This window comes from Cyclopterus lumpus, chromosome 17 (assembly GCF_009769545.1).
Source record: "Cyclopterus lumpus isolate fCycLum1 chromosome 17, fCycLum1.pri, whole genome shotgun sequence".
In the NCBI taxonomy this organism is placed as follows: Eukaryota; Metazoa; Chordata; class Actinopteri; order Perciformes; family Cyclopteridae; genus Cyclopterus; species Cyclopterus lumpus.
This window is the reverse complement of record NC_046982.1, coordinates 7,782,763-7,801,926: the sequence shown is the minus strand read 5'-3', so window position 1 is coordinate 7,801,926 and position 19,164 is coordinate 7,782,763. Positions and strand designations below refer to the sequence as shown.

At 42.3% G+C, this 19,164-nt stretch overlaps 2 protein-coding genes across 3 annotated transcripts in view; both read left to right on the top strand.

Annotated features, from left to right (window-relative positions):
- Positions 1 to 4,775: 4,775 nt before the first annotated feature.
- On the top strand, positions 4,776 to 12,247 carry tfa (transferrin-a). 2 transcript variants are annotated; one of them, XM_034555860.1, is made up of 17 exons: positions 4,776 to 4,978; positions 5,062 to 5,210; positions 6,530 to 6,632; positions 6,755 to 6,946; positions 7,546 to 7,675; positions 7,880 to 7,935; positions 8,475 to 8,638; positions 8,754 to 8,907; positions 9,011 to 9,171; positions 9,260 to 9,356; positions 9,454 to 9,474; positions 9,807 to 9,971; positions 10,298 to 10,448; positions 11,030 to 11,097; positions 11,191 to 11,345; positions 11,549 to 11,741; positions 11,878 to 12,247. In XM_034555860.1, the coding sequence occupies exons 1-17, from the start codon at positions 4,939 to 4,941 to the stop codon at positions 11,922 to 11,924; spliced, it is 2,046 nt and encodes a 681-aa protein (XP_034411751.1). In that variant the 5' UTR covers positions 4,776 to 4,938; the 3' UTR covers positions 11,925 to 12,247. The 2 variants fall into 2 exon arrangements, with proteins under 2 accessions (XP_034411751.1, XP_034411750.1); XM_034555859.1 differs by having other exon boundaries at positions 4,863 to 4,978; positions 11,030 to 11,345; positions 11,878 to 12,244.
- A 1,447-nt stretch (positions 12,248 to 13,694) lies between these two features.
- The window catches only part of eif4g1a (eukaryotic translation initiation factor 4 gamma, 1a), an 18,526-nt gene continuing 13,056 nt past the window's right edge, over positions 13,695 to 19,164 (top strand). Inside the window, exons 1-5 of the mRNA XM_034554726.1 lie at positions 13,695 to 14,132; positions 15,879 to 16,005; positions 16,108 to 16,194; positions 17,364 to 17,543; positions 18,187 to 18,286. Of these exons, the coding sequence (XP_034410617.1) occupies positions 15,931 to 16,005; positions 16,108 to 16,194; positions 17,364 to 17,543; positions 18,187 to 18,286 (442 nt within the window). The 5' untranslated portion in view covers positions 13,695 to 14,132; positions 15,879 to 15,930. The remainder of the gene's footprint in view (positions 14,133 to 15,878; positions 16,006 to 16,107; positions 16,195 to 17,363; positions 17,544 to 18,186; positions 18,287 to 19,164) is intronic.

The following is a 19,164-nucleotide window of genomic DNA, read 5'->3' as shown; positions in this document are numbered from 1 at the left end:
TTGAAAGCTGGATTTATTCATCAGCGCTTAAAGGTGAATGAGGTAACCAGACCCCTCACAACCCTCTGTGTTTGAGGTTGTGTCTGTTGCACAAGGACGATGTTGAACCCAGTCAGTCATCCATGGACATGTCAGCTAGTTCTCAGAAAGACGTCAATTGAAGTTAATGTGTAACATTTGTGGATGGCAGATTTGAGTCACCTGACTTGCCCAATAACATCTGTTTGCAGTTCGTCTGCCTGCAACAGCTGGATGTACCAACAGAGCAAATAAATGTGATCAAACTAGAGGAAAGTAAAAAATAAACAAATGTCACCCTCCTCTCACATTACAAGCTACATATGGCTGCGTACTGCACTTGAGTACAACTTTGAGATACTTGAGTAATTCCATTTATGCTATTTTATACTTCTACTCCACAACATTTCAGACAAGTTACCTTTGAGATTGTACCCCCTGATTAGGAACTGGACGAAGCTACTAACTACTTATGCACCGACGTATTCATATACAAAATATTGTCATGATATATCATTATGTTATTATATTACATTTATCTGCAGAACCTGTTCTTTTATTTTTTATACTTTAAGTACAATTTGCTGATAATGCGTCTGTGCTTTTACTGGAGTGAATATAGGGCTTCTACTTGTAATGGAGTCTTTTCCAGGGCTACCACTGCAAAGGCTCACCACAGACCTGTCCCATGGCCGACGCTGTGACCTGTCATAGCAGGAAAAACACAGGTGTATTTAATAACATGAAGGATTAATGCTGGCTTACTGGGACACTTATAGAACTGAGCCATCGTTAAGGTTACCGGTGTCACCTGTGCTTCTCCTGCCACGAGAAGACAAAAAAGGCCCATTCGCTGTCACTGTGAATGACAAGATAACTGGGACCGACCTGATTAAACAGCCATGATGTGTGTGTGTGTTTTACCAGAAACTGTTTTTTAAAGGCGCTGATCGAGAGTGCTGTCGTCATGTGTGGGTGTCGAGATGAATCATCGCCGGCTCACTCCCGCACTCGAATTTTACATCTCACTCTACTGCAAAATACACAAGCCCTTCCCTTGGAAAGACTTTTGTGGGGGGGGGGGGGGGTTGTGCACACTTGCCGGTGTTTTATGCAATATTTTTCAGTTCATCTGAAGAGGCAGTTGCTTATGGGATCACAGACTGAAAGTGTGTGTAATGTCCAATAATGCCTTATTAACCCCCTGCCCTGCATGGAGAACCATCATTGATAATAAGCTTATCCACCCTGTGATTTAGCACAGACAGGAGGAAGGGCCTTGTGGACTGTAATCACCGACAGCCACAGGTGTTTCAGGAAGATGGCTTGGAACATTTCTATATATATATATATTAGAAGTTGTTGACTAATAGCCCTAAATAAATATTCATATTCGTGCGGTTTTCTAAAACTTGCATTCCTAAATCATAAATAATTTGTCTATTGCCTCCAGAGGAAATGATGTTCACTTGAACAGAATACACGGTTTTAAGAGTGGACTTAAAACAGTGATTGATTTTTTTGTAAAGATAAAGCATGCGTTAAAAGTCAACTTGTGCCATGCAGGAAAGAAACACCATTGACTTGCCGGCTGTGTTATCGAGAGGTCTTATTACAGCAATGCTCCTGAGTGAAGTGTCAGCACGGATTGACAAAGGCACAGTAATCAGTGAGGGTTCAGGAAACTGTGACAGGGATGAAGACACAAAGCCAGTCACAAGGCAGATAATGAGAGAGTCTTAAATGACCAGTGGCTATGAGGCAAGAGGGCAGATCACAAACTAGGCCAGAGATTCAAGGCAGCATGGACAATCACATAAAGAGGGGAATGCTGGTTGAAGAGGATACTATATATATACATATATATATATATATATATATATATATATATATATATATATATATATATATACATATATGTCTCGGGGGGAGAACAGTCACATGATGAGCTACGGCTGGGATTTACACCAAGGACAACTGGTGGACAGGTGGTGAATGATGTTGGTGACTTGAGTTGGTGGGAAACAAACAGCACACTTGTATCCCATTTCATAGTCTGTTTGTTTTCAGCCTTGAACATGAAAGGAACGACTTGCTCATTTTCACAGCAAACGTGTTCAGACGCAAGACCTTGAAGTCGAGGAGCTACTTGATTGTTAGCTTTATTGCCAATTTCAAGTGGCCTATAATGTGTGCTGCCGTCACTCCTGTGATCTCCTCTGTCACTAAGAGGACTCGTGTGATACCAAAGTGAGGAAAGGAGGTCGGTGTATCCTCAGTTTACGTGGGTGAAAACAGAGGTTTTGTCACGCTCGGGTTAGAGTGCGGTCAGGGTTACACAGTCCGTAATGATTCAGCATAAAATGTGGAACGTCTACATTTTGCAAATAAAACATTGCTGATTCCCTTTTGAGAAACATTTGAATGCACTTTTCCCATCACTCCAGCAGACATATAATACCTCAAACTAAATTGCTTTTTATTACATGTACTCCCTCTATATCTATGCTGTCTACCGACTGTAGTTTGACTAACACCTGAATATAACGCCTTGTGTGTGGTTGCATGATGCTACAGAGTTCCCTATCTAAAAGTATCTCCTTTGAAAGACTCAAAATCATCACTGGTTTGACTTTGTTATTTGACTGTAATATTAATGTAATTGGCTCTCCTGATAAGCTTCGTAAATATAACCACTAATTGAATCCATTGTCCAGGTAAATTTGACGTCAACGGTATTTAACCTCAACGACAGTCACATTCCTAAACTTAAGAGCAGCTGCATCATTCGGAGGCTGTGATAAAAGCAGGGCCCTGTATATGTCACTTTCCGAATATACTTTCAGAATAGAAAAGAAACGTATGCACATAATTCACGAATTGGCCTATTTTTCGTATTATGTGACCCCCTTTTAGTGCTGAAAAATCCACTCAAGCTTTGTGTTCAAATATTTGCTTTGCAGGGAAAATCTGTCTGGAGTAACTCGTGGAAATAATTAAAACGTGAGAACATCTTAGTGTCGCTTCTATTGGTTTTGGCAAAAAGTTTGGCTCTGGATGCGGGGTTAAAAGACAGGGTTCTGGTCAATTACATCATTTTATCAATGATTTTGCATTACACTTTAATTAATATATACTTTGTCCCTTTGCTCCAGGAATATCGAATTGCCACACAAAGCGGTACAAGGATGAGGATATGATGGTTAAAATACAGTGCCAATGTCCTCATCTTCTATCCACAAAAGGCCTCTTGTGAAACATGCAATCTAAATTAATATTAATCTATTACAAAATAATAAAAAATGAACCTTTGCTCTTGTGTTGGGTAACATTGACTCTGTAAACACAACTCGTATGTCAGTCACTGTAGCTTTTCTGAGTAGAATACTTTCAAAAAACGCACATTTTGCGGGAACACATTGACCAAGAAGAGCAGCTATTCTGAAAGGTACATCCCAATCCTACACCGTATATAATCATCTTTAAATATGCATATGGGGGGGGGGGGGGGGCGGGGGGGGTATCAGGGTAGCAAAGAGCAGCTACTCTGAAAGGTTGAAAAACTAGTCTTCTTCCAATGATCCTGCACGGGGTTGGAGAGGCTGACAGGACATCACCGAATGATTGAAAGTCCGCGCTCCGCTTCAACCACTGATGTTAACAACCACAAACCTACAGGTCTCTGTAAAACGTCAGTCAGAAAGCTGCAGCTCGAGTCCTCACTGAGAACAGGAACGTGGATCACATCACTCCAGTTCTGAGGTCTTTGCACTGGCTTCCTGTCCAACAAAGAGTTGACTTTAACATCCTACTAAATGTGATCTGCTGCTACCTTACGAACCATCCCGACCCCTCAGGTCGTCTGGGACTGGTCTACTTGCTGTTCCAAGAGTCAGAACTAAACACGGATATAACACATATCCACATATACTAAACAGACCCTATTGAAGACTTTTCTGTTTGCTGTTGCCAGATTCAAGGATATTAATAAAGTTCTGCATTTCACTACTGTATTTTATTTCTGAAACTGCACTGACACTTTAATTCTATTTTTAATGTTTTACTGATTGTTTTTAATGTTTAAATGAATGTTCTTAATTGTTTTTGAATAAATCTTCTTTTCTTTTGCTTTATGTTTAGATGCTATTATTGGTTTTATGTGAAGCACTTTTAATTGCCTTGTTGTTGAAATGTGCTAGGGAAAATCAGGACTGCAGAGAACATCCTTGCACTCCATTCAGGACGTGTACTCCTCTACGTAGGAAACCCATCACACCCTGAACTACAGAACACCGTCCACCAACAACCACACAAGAACACTTCCTTCAACAGATATAATGCAGCTATGATTTATAGTAATACATCATACATAAAGTAAGATTATTTCCACCATGACCAACTACAGGAGTAAAATGCTGTTCACACAATAATTAAATGTTAATAATTATACAACAATTCTATATAAAACAATACAACACTGACAGGAACCATTCTGTGACGGATGAAATTCTGAAAGCAGGACTTTCGGACTGTTTTTTTTTTAACTTAAACAAAGTCTCTGTAACATTTTTTTTTTAAAGCACACCAACACCAAACAAAAATCATATCACATAATTGTAAGTTAAACTTCGAATCTAACAATGAAATGAGAAAGTAGAACATGTTTTGAATGAGTTGGCACTCGACGTTATCATGATGTCGGACAGTTCAAACAATGGTTGAATAGTTTCAAAGGGGAGTCAGTGAATTTCCATTATGTGGACATTTCGGACAGCGCACGAAAGTACACACGCGCGCGCACACATTAGGAAACCTGCCTCTTTTCTTTTTTTTTTTCTTCTCCTCAGAGGTTTGCTATAAAAAGGCCGAGCTGCCTCCCGGACAGCCTGCTCTGCTGACCTCGAGACCCCGCCGTCCAACATGCAGACTCTCCTCCTTGTGGCTCTGCTCGGATGCCTCGGTAAGGACATCCGTCGTAAGTACAGATGTACTCCACGCTCATTGTACCTGCATTGTTATTGAACCCCGATTTTGCATCCGCAGCCGCCGTGTCCGCGGCCCCCGCTGACAAGGTGAAATGGTGCGTCACCTCGGACAAAGAACTGGAGAAGTGCGCGGCCCTCGCGGTCAAAGCTCCGGCGTTCTCCTGCGTGAAGAGGGACTCCGTCACGGCCTGCATCGCTGCGATCAAGGTGAGGAGAGCAGTATTACCCAGAGCAGGGGCGTCTGTAGGATTCCAAGAAAAGGGGGGGGGGGGCCCAAGGGAAGTGTCAGCTTTGTGAATGTGTGTTCTTGGGGCCCCTGATATCTATTGTTTCTGACAGTTCATAGATTGGTTCAATCAGATTTTGCTCTGTAGTTTTGCTTGCATTCAGTATATGATAACACAAGAGACAGAATGTCAGGGTCATAGAGATATGTTATGCTCATTTGGACACTATCACTGAGATAAAGATGAAGTTCAGTGTCAAATAGACCATTCAATGGAAAAATATATTATAATAATCTATATTAATGCAAAGAATAGAGATATATGTCGATAGTTATTTCTTGTATTTCGAATTCGCTCGTTCAACACTCGCTCAATGGAGACAGTTTCTAACTTCCCTTTCATTTGCCTCAAGTAAACCTAAATAACAGGTTTACTTGCAGGTAACAGGTAACAATGCAGGTAACACTCGTTAAAACTACCGACAAGCCACATTCTGTAACTACCTGGACTTACAGGTCAGTCCGTGCATCATTTACTTTGAGCTAAACTCATTGGCTGTTGATGACGAGAGACATAACTTGACAGAGTGAGAAAGCCCCCCTTAAAATAGGCCTAACGACGCCCCTACACAGTGCATGCAAATATTATTAGTATTTATGTGTTACATGCAAAATCTGAATCTATAATGTATATTTTTATTTTAGCTGTAGTGGACTAACATGTACAATATTTCACTCTGAAAATCGAATATGGATAAAATGGAAATGCAAAGTACAAATACTTCAAAAGTGTTCAGTGCTTGAGTAAATGTTAGTTTCCACAACTTCCACAATGTATCAACAACTCATATGTTTGATGCATTTATATGTAAGCTGCATCTGTGTGTGTTAGCTGGTTGAGGTGGAGATAACTGCTTTATTTGGTAATTTACCTTCAACCCTGCATTTGATTTTGGACATTGATCATATGTTTAGTTTAGAAAATGCCATAGATTAGAAATACCTGTTAAAAACAGCCATCAAACACATTTAAAACAGCAAAAAAAGTACAATATTTCCCCCTGATATGTATGGAGTAAGTATAAAGTAGCACTGAATTAATGCATTCAAGAAAAGTACCCATATCTCACCATTGCAAGAAAGAGCAGTGCTTAAATAAATGTGTTACTTTGCACCTCTGCACTTAGCTACTGACAAAATATGCAGGGGACCGTTCGTCACACGTCTTTGAGCCGCCAGAGAAATGAAACCTCATGTTGCTGGTTGCTGACAGTTTGTGGGTGTTTTTATTTTCCATCAGGCTGCTGAGGCAGACGCCATCACTTTGGACGGAGGTGACATCTACACTGCTGGACTGATCAACAACAACCTGCAGCCCATTATTGCTGAGGACTACGGCCCCTGTATGTTCACGAATCAGCTGTCTTTACTGACCAAATTAGCACAAGAGAGGAGATTTCATATTGCATTTTAAATGAGCTGCATGTTTTGAATTTCTGCTCACAATTGTTTTGCTCACATCCAGCGTCGGAGACCTGTTACTACGCTGTTGCTGTGGTGAGGAAGGGCACTACATTTGGCCTGAGAGACCTCCAGGGGAAGAAATCCTGCCACACTGGGTTGAATAAATCTGCAGGCTGGAACATCCCCATCGGCACTCTGGTGTCCATGGGTTTGATTCAGTGGGAAGGCATTGAAGACAAACCTGTTGACGAGGGTAAGTTGCACTAAATGTGAGGCACAATAAATGTGAGGCACAATAAAGGCCTCAAATAAAAGTCACTACGCGTATACGTCACCACTGATCACAGTGTGAAATGTGTTTTCTCTGGATTTGTATTACCTTTTTTTTAGTCTCAGACACCTGTCATGTCACGTAATGGGAAATATAGTTAAATATGAGGCTACAGCCAGCAGCCAGTTAGGTAGCTTAGCAGGAAGGCTAGAAACCAGGGGAAACGGCTCTGACCAAAATTCACCCGGCAGCACCTCTAAAGATCACAAATTAGCATTTAATTTGAGTATAAAAACGGCAAATTGTAACATAAAGTCATTACCACGCCCAGCCAAGAAACAGTCTGGCACATATAACTCCTGTAGAACCTCAATGTTGATGATTTTTGTTCTGTTCTCAAACACGATAAGTCTTTCCAGTCTTGTCAGAAAGTAACAAAAAGTAATAAAAAGCAATATTGAGACTTTATTTATGGATTCTGGTCAAGCTGCCTCATCGGTGTGGGTGGTGGAGCTGCTTTACAGGGACTGGGACAAAACGTTTCTAAAATATTTGCCACGACTCTGCTTTTTGTCTCACAGCGGTGAGCAACTACTTCTTGTCCAGCTGCGTCCCGGGGGCACCGAGGAACAGCAAGCTGTGTCAACTGTGCAGGGGAGACTGCTCCAAGTCCCACAATGAGCCGTACTACGACTACAGCGGAGCCTTCCAGTCAGTATTAGTCTCTGATCCTTCTCAGTTGTATTGCCCTCCATCGACCTATGCACATGTATCTTCAAAATATGACGACACCGCCATCCTGTGACATTTTAATCTAATTTGATGCCTTCTTAAAACTCAGTGGAAATGCGCTATACTGTTGGGAACAAACAAACCACTAATGTTGGTGTACCTGTCGACTGTTCTTCTTAATAGGTGCCTGAAGGACAACGCTGGAGATGTGGCTTTTGTGAAGCACCTCACTGTACCTGGTCAGTGTCACACAGTCCATCTATTCTAATATGAATGATGCACTCTTAGGATAAATCACATTCATTAAATATTATGGAGAGCAACTTTTTATGTAAATTACATAATTAAGAAGGCAAATGGACAAACAGCTAGAAACCAGTCCCCATTTTCATTGTTCAAACTGATACATACAACATCCTGTCCATCTTAAAACCAAGCCAATTATCTGTTGAAGGGAGGATCAGTCTCTAACTCTAACTCTATGTATGTATGTATTTATTCCCCACACAATATAAGCCTGTATCATATACTCATATGAGGCTATTTTAATGATTTATTACACATTTTTATGTATAACATCACAGCTAAGATTCTCACTCTTGGTCATAATATAATATAATAATAACTAATACAATATTTTTGTAATTTGCCAAAAATATCGAGAAACAAAGTACTCCTTTGATGAACCAAAGACTTTGACTTCGCAAAACAGGGTTGGGAGAAGATGGAGGTGGAAGATTGTAAGAGCTTTTGTCTCGTTGTTGTTGCACACTTTCAGAGTCGGAGAAGGCCAACTACGAGCTGCTGTGTAAAGATAACACCAGGGCGCCCATAAACGACTATAAAAGGTGCCACCTGGCCAGAGCACCAGCTCATGCTGTTGTCAGCCGCAAGAACCCACAGCTGGCTAAATTAATCTGGGACAGCCTGACTTCAGTAAAGGTATGATACTAAATATTGTACTGCACAAAGGGCCCCGTTGAGAAATACAGTGATTCATTGAAACATGTAACTTGTGGGCTTCCATAATGAATTAACTTTCTTTTTGTCTTTTCAGGGCTTTAACCTCTTCTCCTCTGATGCCTATGCACCCGGCAAAAACCTGATGTTCAAAGACTCCACAACAAAGCTGGTGCAGCTGCCCGGCAACATCGATTCCTTCCTGTATTTGGGTGCTGTATATACGAGCATCATCCGTTCCCTTAAGAAAGGTACTTTTAACATTAGTACATACAAAGAACACATATTCATCTTTGCACAAACTCATTAAGTAGACTGCAGACACTGGTTTATGGTTGTACTTCGCTTTCCTAGAGCCAACAGGCACTCCATCCACTGCCATCAAATGGTGTGCCGTGGGCCACGCTGAGACAAGCAAGTGTGACATGTGGAGCATCAATAGTATGGGTGATGTCACCACCACCGTTGAATGCCAGACTGCCCCTACAGTTGAAGAGTGCCTGAAAATGATTATGGTAAAACAGTCTTTCGTCACCACCGTGACATTTTTTCTTTGTTCAATTTTTTGGTCTCTGATTATCTTTTATCTCTGTTATCCTGTAGCGTAAAGAGGCTGACGCAATGGCAGTGGATGGAGGACAGGTGTACACCGCTGGGAAGTGTGGTCTGGTCCCTGCTATGGTGGAGCAGTACGACGCAGGTGGGAGGCTTAGATAGCACAGACACCATTCCATACCATTTATTTCTACCTTTTCTACTTGAGCAATATTTTAATCTCTGTCTCTCTCTCTCCGCAGCTCAGTGCGGCATCCCTGGAGGTAATACAGACACAATCAAATGTTAAGATGACAATAGCATAAATCCTAGACACCATCTAGTTGTGCACTGGTTAAAAGACTTTTTAGATTATGCGAACAGTTTGCATGGAAGAGATTAATATGGACGTGTAACGAGGGAAAACTGTATTTCTCAAGAAACAAATCATACTGTTCTTTTCGGAACACTATGTGGAAATTATTTGCAAATTACGGAGCAGAATATGTGTATCTCACAGCTTTAAGATGAACTTTTAAATGAAATAACTTGATGCCAATAATTGTCCGACGGATCGTTTTTTGATTCATACCCTGCTGTACTTTCACTCTCGTAGCCCAAGCCTCCTCTTACTATGCTGTTGCTGTGGTAAAGAAGAGTTCAGGGTTGACCTGGGAAACCCTGAAGGGCAAGAGGTCTTGCCACACTGGCGTCGGCAGAACCGCTGGCTGGAACATCCCCATGGGTCAGATATACAAACAGACTGGCGACTGTGACTTCAGTAAGTATGACTGTGTGCATCTCCTCTGGAAAAATCTCAAATATTTTCAGAAAGGAAGATTCTGTTTCCTATCAACCATATGAGTAAATGTTTCATTGAACGCACAGGGCGCAAACGTTGCAAAATGTTCACATATGTAATTACAAAGTTCACTTGTAGCAACATACTTTTTGTCATGGCTTCGGCAACTCAGTAATGTTTAAGTAAAGTCATATTTCAACAAAGCACATTACTCCTTAGTGTGGCAACACATTTTTAGGAGACGCGGTCACCTTTTCCACACACCGAGTGTAACGCCAACACATTGTATTCCCTCCTCTCCTCAGCCAAGTTCTTCAGTAGCGGCTGTGCCCCCGGCTCAGACCCCAGCTCTCCATTCTGTTCTCAGTGTGCCGGCAGCGACAAAGCTGTGGGAGATGAGTTCAAGTGCAAAGCCAATGCTGCAGAGCTGTACTACGGCTACGCTGGGGCCTTAAGGTAGGATGCAACAGTGCAATTATTCTCAGCACGCAAGTCTACACGCGCGTATGTTCAAAGGATAGAATGACATTTTGGGAGATGCGCTCGTTTGCTTTCTTTCTGAGAATTTGGAAAGATTGATACCTCTCACATGTCTGTGTGCTACGTTTTTACGAGCTTTAACCAGGAGGCCGAGATTAGCACACATATTGTTATAACTCACTTATTATCTGTATCTGATTTGTTTGACGGATGCGTAAAAAATGGCAATTTGTGGTTTTAGAGGGACTAGTAATGGCCCCAAATAAAGGTTTTACATTTATATTTGTCTGTGGCTTAAATAGACAAGAAACATTGTATCCATTATTTCAGGCATTTTGTTTTACTTTTGAAGAGAGACAGGTTAACTGTCATTCTTTATGCTAAGCTAACTTCCTTCCAACTCCACCTCTTTAATTAGCAACCAGACATGAGAGTGGTATCAATGTTCTCAACCGACAAAGCAAATTAATGTAAATTGCTCTTCCAGTTCACCCTGCTCTGTGTGGAAAACCCATCTTCATGTTGCTCAAGTTATGTTTTTTCTCCTATCCTTGTAGATGTCTGGTTGCGGGTTCCGGAGATGTTGCCTTCATCAAACACTCAACCATTCTAGAAAACGCAGATGGTAAGAGACGGACGCGGACCGGTCGACATCTGAACTGCGAATGTGTCGTTTTGTATAAAACTATAACATTCTTGCTACTCTTCTTTGTTAAAGTCAACAATGATGACTACCAGCTGATCTGTCCGGGGAAGAGTCCAGTGCCAGTCACTGATTACCTCTCTTGTCACCTGGCTACCGTGCCCGCCCACGCGGTGGTGACTCGTCAAGACAGCCGCAACGAAGTTGTTCGCATTCTCTTGGCACAGCAGGTCAGTGAGCGAGAAATACAGGGTCAAAGTCAAGAAGGGCATTTTGAGGGGGTTGGCACACTGGTTTTGAAGTTTACAGGTGTTTTCCTCACTTTCAACAGCATGTTTCACCCTAAACCTATGTTTTTTCTGACCTTGTTATGGATGTCTAAATTACTAGATCAAAGGAAAATTTTAAATCTCCCTTTTATTTCTCATTATAGTCCGCATTTGGTTCCACTGTCAGTGAAGGCTCATTCGGCTTGTTCAAGTCAGATAATGGAAAGAACCTCCTCTTCAAGGACTCCACTCAGTGTCTCCAGCAGGTCGAAGCTGGAACAAGCTATGACAGCTTTCTGGGAACGGAGTACATGAATGCCATGAATTCGCTCAGAATGTGCGGAGAAACCACTCCAGGTCTGTACTACTGTTGGTCAAATCAAGACTAATGGGACAGTGGAGACGTTAACTTTCAAAATGTATCTCTGTATCCAAGATGCATCACATGTGTCATAAATATGTCTGTAATTTTTTTTTTTTTTGTTCCCAACAGATCTGGAGAAATCTTGCACTTTCCATTCCTGCCAGGAAACAAACTAGTGACCACCACGGAGCATGCGGTGCATCACTCAGCCCTCAGTGATTCGGGCACCTTAACCACACTTCCCACACTCAACCCCAAAATCGCCACGTGTATTTTCTCACTGATCTTGTTGTAGACTTGTTTTTAGAAGAACTACCGACAAACAGATACGTTGCACTACCATTACTTACAAATCAACCATCCGGTGACCAATCATGGCCACATGTAGCTATTTTCATGGTGTTGAAACACAATGTTACATTACCTGTGCTATGGGATCAACTATGTTTTGTTAACACGTGCCTGACTTTTCTCAAATAAAGCCTTTTTAATACTCTTTTGTGGTGACAATATGGTCTGTTTTGTAATAGTGTAATGTTTAGGTATTCATCAGATATCACTAAAAAGTGCACTTTAGTATTGTAATTGACAGAGTATATAAAATGGGAAATCTTATCAAATTTGCTTCCAATGCCAAAAAACATTCAAGAACAAATGCTGTGGCTTATTGGCTGTAAAGCATTGTTGTAAAACACTCTTGGGGTGAAAATGGACTGATACAAAACGTACATGGGCTTGATAGACATCATAACTGGTTCGGTATAAGAGATCCAATACAAAATGTCATACCACCAAATAATCACTCTAATTATATAGTTGTAAACATTGTAGCTGAAGGGAAGTCAATCTTCCATTGAAGCAGCCCTCTTATTCCGTCTGCACCTCCAGCTGCATTTCCACAGACTTCAGAAATAAACATATTTTTGGGATGAGAAGGCCGTCTGTTATAATAATATGGGCCATTGTGCTTTTTGGCTACTCTGAAAAGCTTCAAAAAGAGATCCACCCAATCAAAAACCATGTAGGTATCTGGTAATTAACATACATGAAATGCTGTATTACTGCTCGATCATTTATTTAAAAACTTGGGCAATAGACAAACACATTCTTGTTCGCATGGCCAAACAAGCCCTTGGCAAAAAAATTACTTTAAGCCTTTATCTGTGCTAATTAAGTCCAATTCAATTTTATTAAAAAATATGCACCATGTACATTTTGACACGTTGCCCAACTTATGTAAACCGCACAGGTAATCATTTCATGAGCACACACATTTTATAGAAAATGAATCAGCAGTGTTTGATAATCAATTAATCTTCTCCATCAATTTCCAAGTAAAGATCTGAAACATTTTATTGTTCCAGCTTCTCAGATGTGGGACTTTTCTACTTTTCTAGTCGTATCTAATAGTTTATTTATTATTTGTGAGATATTTACTGTTTTTTGAAACTACAAGTCATTTAAATATGTAATGAGCTTTGAAAAATTACACGTTTTACTATTGTCATACATTTACCAGAAACAAATGATTAAGCAAGTCATAAAGAAAAGAAAATTCAGATTAGTCAATAATGAAAATAATTTGAATGCCAATATTCCTCTATCTATTAATCATGGGTACAAATGAGCAGTCCATGGATAAAAGCAGAGTACAACATCTGTATTGTATGGGACATTTCATTAGCTGCATCATGTGACAATAGAATGACTTCAGCTCATCAATCAGAATCAGAATTGTTTATTTGCCAAGTGTGTTGAACATGCGAGGAATTTGACTCGGTGAAAGGTGCATAACAATAAACATAGAATAAAACAATACTACAATTAAAATATAATAAAAACAATGAATGAATAGCAGACTGAGGGGCAAGGGCTGATGAATTGATTTCGACTCCTGTATCACGTGACTAAGGAAACGGCATCAAAATGTAATTCTCCCGGAAGTTACCCATGCGACTTTGAGGCGCACCGGCTCCATACAGCAGAAACATCGCATTATGGCCTCGCGCTGAGCCTCCTGATGCGACAGTTGTGTACATACTTTACCGGCAATCCGTCACCATCGACGCCTTGATCATGGACCTCCGGTCCAGAGGCTTTTTTCGGGGCCATCGGAGTTGTCATTAGTACTCCCGAAGTATTATATTATTTGATTTTGAGCACTGTCACTTTTGCACGCCCGGGGATTTAAACCGAAGTGACAGTAGTAGCACTCACCCCATCTGCCGGTCAGCTAGGTAGCTCGCTAAGTCAATAGCCAAGAAGGGCATCACTTTTCTTTTGGAGTAAAGGACAAGGAAACTACAACACAACTACGTCCAGTAACAGCAGACTGACCAGAGGCCGACTCCCCGAGTTCCCAACATACTGAGTATTGATTCCTGGTAAGAATAAAACCAACTCACGGTGGAAAAAATAGCATGAAGTACACCCGAGTCGGGCTTCATTTTCGTCAAAGGCATCCAGGCTAGCTAGCTGATGCTATCTGGTTGAGCAGGCCCTACCGGCTGTCAGTCCCCGGAGCTAGCGTGCTAAAGAAAATATACGAAATCCAATGCATCGGAATGTGTTAACGCGAGTATAAAGGTAGGTGCTTCATCGTGTGGCGTTAAGTGGAGCTGCGTGGCGAACGTGAGCTGAAATGACAATGACAGCTGGGTCGCTCTCGTGGCTAATGTTTAGTTGGTGACCGTTGGCTCCGAAGGCTCGTGTGTGTGAACGCCGGTAACACCGGTTTACGGACGGGTTGATTGTGATGCTTTGACAGAACAAAAACCCTGATGTCATTTGTTTGGTGATCGCGATACTGGCTCAAGTATAATGTCAGGTTAACGGGTTCATCTGCTCGCGGATCTCGCTGGGCCTGTAATTAAATACACCTCGTAGGACGGGACGGGGCAGGGCTGCTAACGTTATCCGACGTTAGCTCCCCTGTAACCTAATCTGTTTCAAGTGTTGCAACGGTATCGCCAGGACCGGCTTTATTTGCTGTTTTCGGGTTTCGACCGGTCAACATGTCGTCCGTCGGCACGGCAGAAACCACCGAACGGAGCTCTGTGTGCTTTCGAGTAAAAATGTGGACTCGGACCGTTCAGCCACGTCGCGTAACGAAGCAGAAGGTCTCCCGATAGTGGTACACGTACCGTCCGTGTTAGCCGGCTAACGATTTAACCTGCTTTCGGCCGGGAGTACTGCCCCGTTAGCGGGCCAGTACAATGTCCTTTCGTCCTTTTTTAACTCCACTAAGACGCGGTGGGGACATTTCACTCGACTAGCTGTCACATTTGATGGCGGCTCCTCAGACCGAGAGCCATCTCTGCTGACGGAACCATATGGTAGCTTTGTACGTCGATGCCCTGTCTGAAAGAAGCATGGCGTAAGCTAGCAGCTAACGACAGTTCCCGTGTCAGCAGGTGGATGACACGTCTGCTAGCGGTGTTCACCAGATTTGATTTATTTCCAGTGTCCGTAGTTATTCCCGGGATTTGTATTCACGAGGAGGCAAACTGCGTTCGGTTTTGAAACGGATATCGTTTTTAACGTTATTTGAGGGAATTATGTGCACATGTAGCTAGCACAACCATGAAGCCACTGTTAACACAGTAAATGAACTTTGACCTGAGGTATCCATTTTCTTAAATTCACTCCATACCAGACCAGTCCAAGTGATTGTGGTGGCAGGCACATTTTGTTCAGTCATGATCAGTTAGGAATGTATTTCAACATTTTTTTTTTTTAAACAGTCAAAGCCCCCCCCCCCCCCCCTCCCCATTAAAACAAATAAATAATAATAGCTACCATGACCCATTTTCTACTCAAAAAACTGTTCATTTTGTGTTAATGTAAAAAAATAACACATGAATGCATCACTATCGGATTGAGCAAGGAATACGCAGATGTGTGCAATAATTGCTCATGGAACTGCATGTGTGAGCCGTGCAATATGCAAGTGACCAACATTTTGGGAGGTGGTAACGTTATCATAGGCGAAAACACAGACCACACCCTCTCTGTTGGTTAAATGATGCCACACTTAAGCTTCTTGTCTTACAGCATTGAGTAATATCCAACCTGTATCACTGCAATGATCATTTTTATTTTTTTTTATTTCTTGTTCTGCTCTTCCTCAGAAAGGCTGGCAACACAAGGCCACCCTAATGCAGAACCATAAAAGAACGTGAAATGAACAAACCACCACAGCCTATAACGGGACCCACGTCTGTCCCAAACCCTTCCCCATCCCCTGGATTGACACAGGTGATAGTATGTGACCGTGTAGAATCCAAATAGAATGCTTTGGTTAAGATAGATTAAGGTTCGGTAACATCTATTTTTATCCTCCATTCTCTCCTTTTCAAGGCCGCCTATGGTCCTGGACAGCCCCCCTCCCTGGTTTTTGCCACCCCTCCACCTTCACAAATGAACTCTGCACCACAGCCAAGACAGGTAAAGTTCATAGACAATAGTTTTTTTTTCCCCCTCTTTCTGCTAAAGGTTTTGCATTCAGTGTCCCAAGTGTGGTATATTAGCCTTGTACGGGAACCTTCCCTTTCCTACTCTTTCACACAGACTTCTGACACGGCTTCTTCTGCTTATAAGGCTTTGGCTAAATCTTTGTGGGTGTGTTTTGGCCTATTTGTCTGGTTCCTCCTTGAATGTCCATCTTGACTTCTTTCCTCTCTTCTGCTGTCCTCCCAGTTTGCTGCAGGCCCCCGTACTTTACACCAACAGGTACTAACACCCCTCACTTTCCCTTACATCCCCACTGTGTCCTGAGTGTAGTGCATGCTTTCAGTTCCACATGTTGGGAAATTGGACGAGAACGCTGTAGTATTTAGTAGATGAGATCCCTTTTCCCGAGGTCTAGTAACATTGAGTTCTATATTTCATTCTAGAAATACATATTTCTCTGTAGGAAGTTGTGCCATTTATTTTTTTCAGGTTGTTGTCGCAATGTTTTAATAGCAGAGTTCTTCCGGCCCTTATTTATTCTTTATTCATCCTGCACATACAGTAACAGCTTAATATTTCAAGTCAATTGATTTGAGTACCTGCTGCATTCAAACCTAGTTTCACTGTCCGCATGCAACTGCAGCCCTTAAGGTCATTCTTAAACGGCTCAAAACTGGGACACGCAGGACTTGTGGATGATCTAACCTGCAGACCAGTACAGATTTGCATGTGGTTGTTTGAGCTTACTGTTCATGGCTGACATATTTTGCTGCTGCCTCTCATACTCTTCCTTCTTAAACCTTGTGATCTCAGCCTTCCACAATGTCTCCCGTCTTCATTTTCACCTTAATCTCACTCCCTCTCTTGCTCTCTGCTCATGTGTTGCGCGGCTGAAGGGTGGATACAGAGCATTACAGGTAACAGCTTTTTTCTTTGTGCCTCCCCTCCCCCTCCCTTAACTCGGGTTTACCTCAGTGTAGCAGAGAGACATAACAGTCAGTACAATTTAGACTCTGTGTAACCCAAGAACTGAACTTGCTACACGCACGCACACACATAACACATGGATTAGGACCACCACCATAGTTGAGACACTAGAGCAACAGGTTTGGCTTGTCGTGATAAACTCTTCATTCTTCTTCCTTCCTCCATCCGTTCTCCAGAGTTACTATCAGAACCGACCAGCCATGGCTGCCAGTGCTCCAAGGCTACAGACGAGTAGTGGCCCTCGACCTGTCGGACCTACTCATGTCTACCCACCCACCTCCCAGATGATGATGATATCCCAGCAGCAGCTCTCTTTTGCTGGCTCCCCTCAGGGCTACTTCATCCCCCCTGGACAGGTTGGTTCACATTAGTAATGACCCATTTGTTAAAATGAAATGCATATTACTGGTCTTTCCAGCAACCTGCCAACATGATACTGAGTATATGCTCATCTTATTAAGGTACTGGCCCCAGTATAATATGCTATTTATTTTTTGAAGTGTGGGGAGGGGTCAAGGTCTGAGACAAGGTAATAACCGTAGATGTTCTCTTAGAGTAGGAGAGAGTACTTGCTCTTACAGAGTGAGCGTTCATTTAATTTGTTTAGGAAACCCATTTTTGCCTCCTGGAGTTTCCTCTGGGGCAAAAATCATCAGAAATCATCTGTCAAGCAGCCAAAAATTCCCAGTGTCATAATGGGATGCTCGAAAAGATGGAAAAAGGCCAACCACAAGAGAAACTCATTCTGTCTGCTTCCAAGAGCCTGATAAGAGAGTGTGTGACTTGATAGACACAATGAAGAATTGCTGTGTTTGAAAGCACATTTAGAGACTCACACAAATGTGAGTTTCTTATCTTCCAAAAACAGGTTTTAGAAAAGGGTTCCCATTTTTTGGGGGCCAAAACAGTACGTTACTGTGGAGTACGTTGACCAAACGCTCTACCAACTTTAATTGACCAATCTGTTGTTGTCTCTGACTCTTTATTTTGTCTTTGCAGTACCGGACCCCATATATGCCTCCGACTCAGCAGTATCCTGTGACCAGCGGTACAGCAGGCTTCTATCCGGGAACTAGCCCTGCTGAATACCCTGCGTATGGTAAGAGTTTTTGACCGAGACCAGCAGCAACCAAGCACAACCATAAACATGGAGGATTGTCAGTTAAAACGGGGCCAGAGTTTGACAGAGATTTTAAGTTGAAGCAAGCATGTAGTTTTAGTCCATGTTCCGTCTTCACGCCCCTCTTTGCCCATAAGGTAACGCTGGGTGTGTCGTGGTTTTGTGTTGCTGGTTGGTGTGTTTTTGTTATGTCTTTCTGGGTCAAAACAGTGCTGTATGTGGTGAACTGCCAGTTGCATGTGGTTCTGGCTTGATTCTGCTTTGGCCTGTGTTCTTTCTATCTGCGGTCTCACCGGACACTGCCTTACGGGTTCCATGAAATGGCTTTGAGATATTTTGCTGGATGCATGTTCATATAAACTGTTTGGATTGGATTTGATATTAGGAGGGATAACATTTTGAATGAAAAGTATCCGGGACAAAGACAAAATGGAAGGTCGCAACCACTGCGCTTCTGCAAACGCACTCCTGACTTCAAATGCTCGTTTGCTGGAGGACAAATGTTCTGAAACGTGAGGCATTGAGTGGGCAAAACTAAAACCTCCCATTGCATTGGCTCATACACTCCAGAGTGTAAAATAATTCAGTGAAAGGTATACACAAAACAATAAAAATACCAGTTGACGTAAGAACAAGATGCAGCCAGGAACACACTTCATTTCATGGGACCTTTTTAACACCCTGCTTCCTCTGGATCCTCTCATTAACTCATTCTGCATCTGTCTCTTCCTGCCCTCTCTCCTCTCCTTCTTTCCTCCCTCTCCCGTCCCTCACTCCCTTCCTCTCGTTTGCTGCGTTGGTTCAGAGCCCTCTCTTGCTGCGAGGGAGAGGCGGGGTGGTGGGGGGAGAGGGGGCGG

What these genes read in the sequence shown, in the direction of transcription:
- tfa (XM_034555859.1), top strand. Translation starts at nt 4,939, where the DNA reads ATGCAGACTCTCCTCCTTGTGGCTCTGCTCGGATGCCTCG. An exon ending in CCTGCATCGCTGCGATCAAG is followed by an intron (nt 5,211 to 6,529) that starts GTGAGGAGAGCA and finishes ATTTTCCATCAG; the next exon opens with GCTGCTGAGGCAGACGCCAT. An exon ending in GACTACAGCGGAGCCTTCCA is followed by an intron (nt 7,676 to 7,879) that starts GTCAGTATTAGT and finishes TCTTCTTAATAG; the next exon opens with GTGCCTGAAGGACAACGCTG.